Source organism: Notechis scutatus, chromosome 8 (assembly GCF_049901735.1).
Source record: "Notechis scutatus isolate UNSWTSFEM ecotype Mainland chromosome 8, rNotScu1.2, whole genome shotgun sequence".
Lineage (NCBI taxonomy): Eukaryota > Metazoa > Chordata > Lepidosauria > Squamata > Elapidae > Notechis > Notechis scutatus.
In genome coordinates, this window is record NC_142016.1 from 21473561 (window position 1) to 21484029 (window position 10469).

The following is a 10469-nucleotide window of genomic DNA, read 5'->3' on the forward strand; positions in this document are numbered from 1 at the left end:
CATTTACCCACAGAAAACACCGGGAGCCAATAATTTAACCACCGGTGTGACTGGGTAGGCATGGCCAGGTCACTCACTCCCAACCAGTCACTTCCTGCTCTGGAATATGGAGCGAGTCTCCATCCCGCGCCATCACCCTTAGCTTCTCAGGCCAGGCGAGGAATGATGGGGAGGGGAGGGGCCAGCCAGTGGTGGGATCAGCTGACAGGGAGCCACAGCAGAGGGCCAAAAGAGCCGCATGTGGCTCCAGAGCTGCAAGTTGGCAGATCCCTGCCCTAGCCAAAACATTAAACTTGGAAGTACCCTCAAAGGAAGAGACACCTGTGTATCAAAATAAAGGAGAATATTTGTAGCTCAGGGTTAAAATGAGGGGGGGGTTGGGTGCTCTCTGAGCTCGCTTTCTTGCAGACGTCTCATTACCAAGCTAGGTAACATCATCGGTGCTAGAGACACATACGTTCCCTGACGTGCAGTGCTCAAGTCTAACCCAGGCATTAACCATTATGGTCCCTCCTCCCAGCCTCCCTGCCCCAAGGTTGAATCCCAAAAGGTTAAGAAACGAAGAGTTTTATTTTGTTTAACACAGAAGGCCAGTCTGTTGAGTTTCAGTCATTCACAGCCCAAGAACGCCCGTCAGATGTTGGAGGAAAGAGAGCCTCAAATCTCAAAAGAGAACAGCCTTGAGAGCCATGCAGTGCAGATCTAAGGTGAGGCCAGGAGTGCCCGCCACTCCATTTGCTAATAAAGATATCACTAGATTAAAGCAAGGAAACTGGAGTTATAAGGTGGGTCTATCTTCGTTTTGGAATCAGTTCAAGAATTCGAAGCGAACAAGTTGCATTTGACTGTTGTTGGCTTCGCTTGTGTTTTGCACAAGAGTGTAGAAGTGACACGGGGGACTTTCTAGAGGCCCAGAATATTGTTGATCTTGAGAAAGGAGACACTGCCTTAAACAGGAACATCCTGGATTCCGCATTTGAGGTTTGCAGGAACTGCAAAATCTGCCCAAAAGAAGAAAACGGAAGCATTAGAACGAGGCACGGTGGCACAGTGGTTGGAGTGAAGTACTGGAGGCTATTTCTGCTGACTGCCGGTTGCCTGCAATTTGGGCAGTTCGAATCTCACCAGGCTCCAGGTTGACTCAGCCTTCCTTCCTTCTGAGGTGGGTAAAATGAAGACACAAGATTGTTGGGGGCAATAAGCTGACTCTGTAAATCGCTTAGAGTGGGCCGTAAAACACTGTGAAGTGATATATGTCTGCTATTGCTATTTAGGAAGGAAGGAAGGAAGGAAGGAAGGAAGGAAGGAAGGAGGTGTGGTGGCACAGTGCTTAGAATGCAGTACATATTCATTGTCCAGAGTGAGACCCTTGCCTTAAAACTAAAGATTAGGAAGGGAAGAGGATTATGCTGCAGCCAGCTGCCTACAATTTGTCAGTTCAAACCCCACCAGGCTCAAGGTTGACTCAGTCTTCCATCCTTCCAAGGTCAGTCAAATGAGGATCCAGATTTGGGGGCAATAGGCTGACTCTGTAAACCGCTTAGAGAGGGCTGTAAAGCACTACGAAGTGGTATATAAGTAAGTGCTATTGCTCTTCCCCTCCCTCCCTCCCTCTCATCCTTCCATGATACACAGTGGTTAGTATACAGTATTGCAGGCTAACTCTGTCAACTGCCAGCAGTTCGATTTTCACCGACTCAAGATTGACTTCCATCTTTCCGAAGTCAGTCAAATGAGGACCCAGATTGTTGGGGGCAAGATGCTGACTCTGTAAACCGCTTAGAGAGCAGTGGTAAAGCACTGTGAAGCGGTATATAAGTCTAAGTGCTAGTGCTAGTGCTAGTGCTAATGCTATTAGATCCTGTGAAGGAGACAGAGATTCGCAGACCAGAAATATGGGAGGAGATGTTTTATCTTCTGGCTATGGGGAAGAACCAGCTTATGTGTCTTTATTCTGATGTAAGACCCCCTGTGTTTTTAGGGGTCTAGCAAGCTAGGAGCAGCATGCTTGTAAACTCCTTAAGTGGATCAGTTACAAGCAAACAGCTACTTTTTGGGGGTAGGTAAAGTGGGTTAATATTTATTGGAGATGCGGGTATGGACTTTGCTGGCTGAGGAACTTTGGGAGTTAAAGTCCACAAGTCTTAAAGTTGCCAAGGTTGGAGACCCCTGCTATAGAGGTTCTTCCAGAAGAGCCATTAACATGGAGCAGACAATAGTCCAGAAGAGAGAGACACACACACACCCCTTCTGCTCCTCTCTCCCTCAGAGCAACAGAAGCCAGACTCACCAATCTTTTTGGGTTTGGGTAGGTTCAGGTTGTTCATAAGCTCAACGAAACCCTCCTTAGACAAGATCAGACGGGGATTAAGAGTCCGTTCTTCCTCCACTGTAGACACCGTCTGGCCTGGACCGGAGGAAGAAGAAAGAGAATGGATGTTATTGCCAGGGGTGGCCTTCCAAAAAATTTAGCAACTGGTTCTGTGCCCGGGTTCCTGGGTGGGCGTGGCCTAACCAGCCTCATGCACCATGGCAGCGGCAGGGGCGGGTTGTTTTGACCTCCTTGGGCTCCGGAGGCTTTTCTTGAGCCTCCAGGAGGGCGAAAATGGCCTCCCTAGGCTTCGTAGGCCCTCAGGAGGCCAGAAATGAGCCTACCGGAACTTCTGGGAGGCCCATTTTTCGCCCTCCCTGGGCTCCAGAGGCTTTTTTTCGAGCCTCTGGGAGGGCAAAAATGGCCTCCCCAAGCTTCGAAGGCTCTCCAGAGGCTGAAAACGGGCCCATTTTCCAGGCTTCCAGAGCTTCCGGGAGGCCCGTTTTTCGCCCTCTACGTGGGCCCTGCACTTATCTGGGATCCAAAGGGCGGCATGGAGACTCCTGGGAGGGGAGGGGTAGGCAGGTCCAGCCAGTTGTTGCAACTACCGGTTTGGCGAACGAGATGTAAAATTAACATCCGGTTCGCTTGAACCGGTGCAAACCGGTAGCAGCCCACACCCCGGTTATTGTGCATATAATATGCACTAATTTTAAGTTTTTAGTTCATGAAGCCACAAGCCATAATAAATCTGGTGTCTCTATATTCACCTCAGAATGTTGATTGTTAAGGGTAAAATCTAATGCAAACTAAACTTAAAGATAAAAAAAGAATAAAGAGCTCTCACCAACTCACCTGTGTAATCATGGGCAGGATAGATCAGGCAATCCCCTGGAAGGGTGAATATTTTCTTGTGGACTGAGTTGTACAGGGTTTCTGCAGAACCTGGGGACGAGAATGGAGCTATAACCATCAAGCAGATTCTTTTTCCCCCCTCCCTAATATAGAAGTTGGAGCAGGATGCCCAGAGGGGTTTATCCCCCAACTCCTACCCTGACAAATATTAGGCCGAAAACCATCTCTTGTAACATATGTGTAAGTCTCCTTCACGCAACCAGAATCTCTAGAGCAGGGGTGTCCAACCTTGGCAATTTTAAGACTTGTGGACTTCAACTCCCAGAGTTCCTCAGCCAGCAAAGCCGTTGTAACTTTGAATGGACACTAAGAGAACTGTTGTAAGTCGAGGACTACCTGTATAAAAACCTCCATTCTCTCCCGAGCTGCAAAGCTCATAACCAGATCCTAAAGTCTTCCATACTGTTCTGACCCAAACCTTGTTCCAAGGAAACGAACTCGAAATGGAGGTAACAGCAAAACCTTTCAGTGATTTCTTATTAATTCTGTTCCTTCACGGTTAAAAGGCTGTTTCAAACTAATTGTCTCTGATAAGAACGAGCCTTGCCAAGGTGGTGCAAGGCTGCCAAGAACACTAGATAAAGTTGTGAAGAAATATTTCAAACACAAAGAGTGTCCAAACACCAACCAAGATAGTCCGAACATCCACAAGGCTTGAGTGCAAAAACTTCTTTGCTTCCTGCAAAGAACTCCGGTTTCTCAGCTGGCTTTTATCTCTTAAGGGAGGGGCCATCACCTTGCAGCCTTACTCCCGAGTCACCCGTCCTGCTGCAGCTGCTCTTTCCTTCAAGCAGCCCTGCACACACACGCACTGGGCCCAGGCTCCTCGGGGACCTCTTCATCACTGCTGCCAGCCTCCACAATCTCTAAAGGCAGCGTTCCACTCCCTGATGGTCCTGGCCCCATCCCTGCAATCACACGCAGGCCCCTCATCTGAGTCCTCGCTCTCCGAGACCTCAGCCATCCACACCTGCTGCTGGAGAACCACAACACATACCTTGTTGGAAGTCAGTCCTGCCACATCCTCTGATCAACAAGGCATCTCCTGTAAAAGCCATAGTGTTGTCATTCAGCACATAGGTCAGGCAGCCATCCGTGTGGCCAGGGGTGGCACGAGCTTGTAATGCCTGAAACCATAACAACACGTCACTAATGTTCCTAGAGCCTGTCTCCCGTTTTATATTAGCATTCTGTTCTTATTCCTCTGCCTACAGAAATGGAACTACAACCCCCAGAATTCATAGCAGCAAGGACAGAGGTGGCATTCCGTAGGTTCTGACCAGTTCTGGAGAACCGGTAGCGGAAATTCTGAGTAGTTCAGAGAACTGGCAAATCCCACCACTGACTGGCCCCGCCCCCACCTGATCCCAACTGATCAGCTCGGTCTTCTTTTGTTGCCCTGCACAGGAGAACGGAGCTGGAAAGCAGGTTAGTGGGATGGGGAGGGAATGGGGATTTTGCAGTATCCTTCCCCCAAGAGTGGGGTGTCAGGATTCCAGCAGTTACCCCAATTAAATCATGAGTCTCAAGATAAACTTCCAAAACTTCAAAATGATTTATTGGGAGTTAAAAGGTCCAGCATTGCCTGGGTATAGCCGACTCTGAGACACATCATTCACTGTCACCCTTGACCCTGGTTTTTCCCCACCCCCTGGTGTATCATAATTCATATCCTCCAATGGGACACATCCATAGCCAAGAGTCATCAATCATGCTCTCCAGTTAGAATTTTGCATGGCAGAAACTTCAGTCACCTAGTTATTATCTTTGAAAACTATTTATGGAATGCACTTTTGATTTCCAAGCTGCCGCACTGCTCCCCCTCCCTTTCTGTTGGCAACTCTAAAAAGACCATAGAAATATTTTATGAATTGACATGGGGAGGGAATGGGGATTTTGCAATATCCTTCCCCTGCCAGGCCCACCAAGCTACGCCCACCAAGCCACATCCACAGAACCAGTAGTAAAAAAAATTTGAACCCCACCACTGAACAAGGGGGATAGCAAGGTGTTTGGGGAATGCTACAGACAACACAGTCCTGATGCCCTTCGATTATGCATCACCTTGACAAGCTTCCCTGTTGAGTAGCAATAGTAACAGCCCTCAGACTTATATACTGAGAGAATTAAGCAAGCCTGTTGGTAAATTGTTGGGAAATAAATGAGGAGGCAGGGTGGAGTGCAGGAAGTGATAAATGCATTATTTCTAAATGAGAGGAACTAGCAGCTTCACTCCGTTGTGTGCTGGGCAGGCTCCCTCTCCCATATTATGTCTACAATTTACGAAGGACTCAGAAAAACTGGAGCAAATTCAGAGAAAGGGAACAAGCACGAAGAAAGAACCAGTTCGCTTAACAGTTGTGGCATTTGCTTAACAACACAACAATAAAGGTCGTGAAATCGGGGCTGGACATGTGGCTGACCTGTTTTACAATTGTCCCAATTTAGGACCGCGATGGACAGCCCATTACAGGCGTAAGTCAAGAGCTACCAGCAGCCAAGGCGAAGGGGTCTGAAGAGCCCAGTTCCTGTTTATGCTACTTATTCTCCAGGAAACTGTTGTCAGACTTACGAAAGCTCCAAATTGGAGGCGATAGCCTTCCTGGATCAGGAGATCAGCGACAGCCCCACTGTCCTTGCAGATGACACTACGACAACCCGGAAGGAGTTGCTTCAGGAGTCCCGTACCGGAGATATGATCAGCGTGGCAATGGGTGTTGACTAACAAGGAGGAGGAGAAACATATGGTTGTTTTCTTAAAGAGACAAGATCGAGAATCTAACTCAGGTTTTCACAACCTGGCCACCTTTCCAATGAGCGTATTTCAAGACAGGCAACCCTTAACTTACAACCGTTTGTTTAGCGTTACAATAGCACTGGAAAAAAAGTGACTTATGGCCAGTCCTCCTCATGCTGGACTTACGACCATCATAGCACCCCAAGGTTTAGGGCACACCGGCATTTATTTACAATGGTTTCAGAGTTCCTCAATCGAGTGATCTCCCTCTGCAATCTTCCCAGCTGGCTTCTGATAAAGCCAAGTCAATGGGGGAATCTGGGTTCACTTAACTTATGATTCACTTTAAGAACTTTCTGGGAATTGCTTAATAACTGTGGCAGCAAAGGACATAAAAACAGGCGCAACTCCAGTGCTTAAGCAACCACCTTGCTTAGCAACGGAAATTCTGGCCCCAACTGTGGTCGTAAGTTGAGGATTATCTGTACCCCTGCTCCAAACTCAGCATGGTTGGTACTGAGCACCCTCAGAATTGAGTCTCCCACCCATCTGGAGGGCAGTCCTTAAACTAACCCATCCTCTCTCTCTCTTCTCTCACCCAGGAAGCATATAATCCCATCCACCTGAGACCGGGTGAAAAATAGACAGAAAACTGTTCCCCTTAGATATCCCAAAGGTGCTTTTTTCAAGAGGTAACTGGACTTTCTTGTTGTTTTTTTCTTTGAAGACGTTTCACTTCTCATCCAGGAAGCTTCTTCAGCTCTGGCTGGATGGTGGGGAATGGAAGGATTTATACTCCTTGCAGACAGCTGGTCATTTGCATCCTTTTAGCTATTGTTCCCCCTAGTATTTATTTTCAGTCTCAAATCTTGTTTTCTTAAAAAAAGGGAAAGACATTACTTTAAAAGGAGATCAATCTTCCTTCAGCTGATAACATCCAGAGAGGTTGAACACCAATTCTTAGGTTACCAAGCACCGCTGACACCTCCGTTCTGTTATCCATCTCCAATTATATCATGGCTACTTTCTGAAGATCCTGACAGACCATGGTTGCTGTGTGGTTTTCCTTTCGTTTTTTTTCAAGAAGAAACAACTCACCTGCGTAAAGCAAATTGAGTCCAAGTTGCTTCACCAATGTTGAATCGCGTTTGGCAGTTTCCAAAACGGGGTCTATTAGAACGGCTTCCTTTGTCTTCACATCCGCCAGCAGGTAAGTGTAAGTATAACTTTCTGACTCAAAGAGCTGGTAGGTGAAGTGGGGAAAAAAACCAACAAAAACTTAGTCCATGGAAGAGCAAGTCAAACAGTCCATGTCAGCCTTCAAGATTTCTTTCCTTTGCTTTGCATCTTTCAGCTGTCATGTGTAATGGGGGGAGGAGGGGTGAAATAGTTATGGGAAGCAAGCTGGAGGTTTCAGAGAATAAACTAAATAAAATAAAAGTGGGGGGGGGGGAGTTTCTTGTTTATGTTTCTTTCTTATGCTATGCACAAGCGCACCTCTTTATCAAAATATGTCAAGGTCAACAGACAGATGCCACATCACTACCTGAAGATGCCCACATGTTACATACAACTTTTAATTGGATGAAGACATTGAACTATTGTGGGTGGGAACGTTGCCATCACTTTGTATATGTGATTTACACGCTCATTTTCTCAGATTCAGAATTCCTTTGATGCTACCACTTGATTTCTAGTAAAAGATATCTTTTCTCTAATTAATGGAGTCTAAGTATTTCTTTCTTGGATTTTGAATGGAGCACCAGCTGACATTCCAATTGTATCTAGTCATGCTGGCTGGGGAATTCTGGGAATCAAAATCCAAAAGTTGCCAAGTTTGGAGAGCTCTGCTCTAAGAGCCCCAGGATCATTTCAATTAAAAGGATTGTTATTGTTCATGCTGTTATTATTAAATTAAAGCAAATGACTAAATTTCCATTGTATCCAACACCTTACATGAATTGCTATCCATATTAAATCTGCACCCTGAATTTTAATTAATTACAATTAACTGATTTTTTTATTGCCTGCATCTATCTCTCAGAGAAACTGTCATACTGCAACTCCCCTGTCTAAAAAGAGATTATTTCAGATTTTATTCCTCAAGAAATTATAGGTACATGGACTAATCCCCTAAATTTAACACATTGTTGGAGCAATATGCGGACTCTGTAAATAGGATAGAATAGAATTCTTTATTGGCCAAGTGCGATTGGAAACACAAGGAATTTTTCTTTGGTGCATATGCTCTCAGTGTACGTAAGCATATGCTGTGTACGTATGTACAGTGTTGTCAGCGTTCCAGAAAAACCTCTGGTGCTAATATGGCTTCCAAAGCTGACGCGGTGTACATAAAGCAGTATATAAGTCTAAGTGCTATTGCTCATAAGTAAAACTTGTAATATCCCTCCCTGCACTGGAAAGAGGAAACAATTTTAAAAGTAAATTCCGTGACAAGTTTTGGGAGGATAGAAATATTCATTTTAATGCTTGGATACCCATCTTTAAAACAAGACAATCAGCATGTGAAGCTCCACTTCCACACAATACCTCCCAAAATCCTAAATCCTTGAACTTCCTGTTAAGAGCCCCGGGGGTCTTTTTCAGGGAGGAAAACGTTTGACTACCAAGAGCCTGGCTCAAACCAGGCAATTATCTCCAAACTCCCATCCTACCTCTTTCCCAACAAGCTCACACTTTATTTTTATTTATTTATTGGTCAAGCATGTATTAGAGTACAGATACAAGTATGAACACAATTATTAATACATGAAATAGATAAGAATAAAAGGGAACATTAGGACAGGGACGGCAGGCACATTGGTGCGCTTTTGCATGCCCCTTAAAGACCCCTTAGGAATGGGGTGAGGTAGACAGTCTAAAGTTAAAGGTTTTGGGGTTTGAGGATGTAACAACAGAGTCAGGTAGTGCATTCCAGGCATTGACCACTCTGTTGCTGAAGTCGTATTTCCTGCAATCAAGTTTGGAGCGGCTGGGTGCCTTTTCTCCACCTGCCTTGGATTACAACACCCATCCTCCCCTTCCTCCCGGTCGGCCAAGCTCGAAGAAAGCAGCAGCCCAAAGCGAAAGCAAGAGCAGCCAAGGCGAAATCCCTCCTCGAAAAGAGTCCCTGAAGTCCGGCCAAAGTGGGTGGGGGGAGGGCAGCAGCGCCTGGCCGCTGGGGGGGGGGCTGCGAAGCCCCTTGGAGGTGCAGCAGCAGCCCACCTGTCTGGAGGGGCGTGGGAGGAGCTCACCTGTCGAAAGAGCAGCCCCCGCCGCTGGGCAGAGGCGGCGCAGTAGCATCGCTGCGGGAGGCTGGTGCGGGGAAGCGGCTGGTTCAGGAGCCGCCTAGCAGCGGCAGGGCATCCCCGGAGCAGCAGCCGCTTCATGGTCAGGTGTTGCCTCTTGATCCCGCGCCAGCTTTCCAGGAACCGGAGCGAAGGGCGAAGCGACGCCCCTTTAATATTGGCTGGGCTGGGCTGGGCTGGGCTGGGCTGGCGGGGAGGGGAGGGGAAGAGACGCGCCTCCTTTAAAAGGTCCAGAGGCGCCGCAAACGCAAGGCAAGTTTGAGCCTCGTGGACTTCAACTCCCAGAATTCCTGAGCTAACATGACTGGAGGAGGAATTCTGGGAGTTGAAGTCCACATGTCTTCAAGCTGTTTAGTTTGAAGACCCCTGGAAAAGTTAGAGAGGTAGAATAGAGAGAGAGAGAGAAAAGAGTGAGAGAGAGGAGAGAGGTAGAATAGAGATAGGATAGATAAGATAGATAGAGCAAAGGTCTTCTGCTTGGCCTGTGTGTGTGTGTGTGTGTACTAGATAATCTACAAGGTTTCTTCCTACTCTGTTAATCTTGGGAGGTGCCAATGGAAAGCAAACAAAACAAGGCCCTTTCCTGAAGAATCAAGGTCAATTCAGTAGTTATTATTGTCCCATCTTTCCTTAACAATTGGAAAATCTTTTTTTTTTTTTTGGCGTGGTTGTAAGAGCAAGGGTTAATGTGTGACTTTCTTAAGGCAGTGATGCCACCATAAATTATACTGACAGCCTTGATTTAACCAACTGCCATAGAACTCTTGCCTAGAGTCACGTAAACACCTTCTTTGAATAAAGATATAAATTCTTTTTTTTTAACTGTCTTCTTTTGAATAAACATATGAGTTCACACAGACTCACCCGATTGCATAAAGTCTTAAAAGACTTTGAATTCTTTCTAGTTTAAAGTCTTAAAGACTTTGAATTCTTCCTAGTTTAAAGTCTTTTTTTTTTTGTAAAAAGGTTTTTTTATTGATTTTAACAACAAACAAAAACACAAACAACATAAGACATGACATAAAAACATCATTATTTTTCTTCATATATTTACAGACAGTGCATCGGTTGGTTTATCACTCCTTTTTGTGCATCTATTTCATAACCTTCATAATAGTTATTTTACATAGTAACTCATATTATCAATCAACAATTGTATATCCTAATATTGTTATTAAACAATCATTTAACTGATTTT

The 10469-nt window shown here is 45.8% G+C and overlaps 1 protein-coding gene across 1 annotated transcript; it reads right to left on the reverse strand.

Annotated features, from left to right (window-relative positions):
- Positions 1-551: 551 nt before the first annotated feature.
- ETHE1 (ETHE1 persulfide dioxygenase) lies at positions 552-9767 on the reverse strand. The gene is made up of 7 exons (XM_026681432.2): positions 9218-9767; positions 7062-7206; positions 5799-5947; positions 4224-4353; positions 3167-3256; positions 2291-2407; positions 552-1001 (listed from the first exon to the last, which is right to left on the reverse strand). Exons 1-7 carry the CDS (start codon positions 9350-9352, stop codon positions 949-951), a joined length of 819 nt encoding a protein of 272 aa, XP_026537217.2. The 5' UTR covers positions 9353-9767; the 3' UTR covers positions 552-948.
- Positions 9768-10469: the final 702 nt, after the last annotated feature.

Excerpts from the sequence above, each read along its gene's own strand:
- ETHE1 (XM_026681432.2), bottom strand. The coding sequence starts at position 9,352 with ATGAAGCGGCTGCTGCTCCGGGGATGCCCTGCCGCTGCTAGGCGGCTC. Across the intron at positions 5,948-7,061 it reads ACTCAATTTGCTTTACGCAG|TCAACACCCATTGCCACGCT; the intron begins GTGAGTTGTTTC and ends CCTCCTTGTTAG. Across the intron at positions 3,257-4,223 it reads CAGGACTGACTTCCAACAAG|GTTCTGCAGAAACCCTGTAC; the intron begins GTATGTGTTGTG and ends TCTCGTCCCCAG.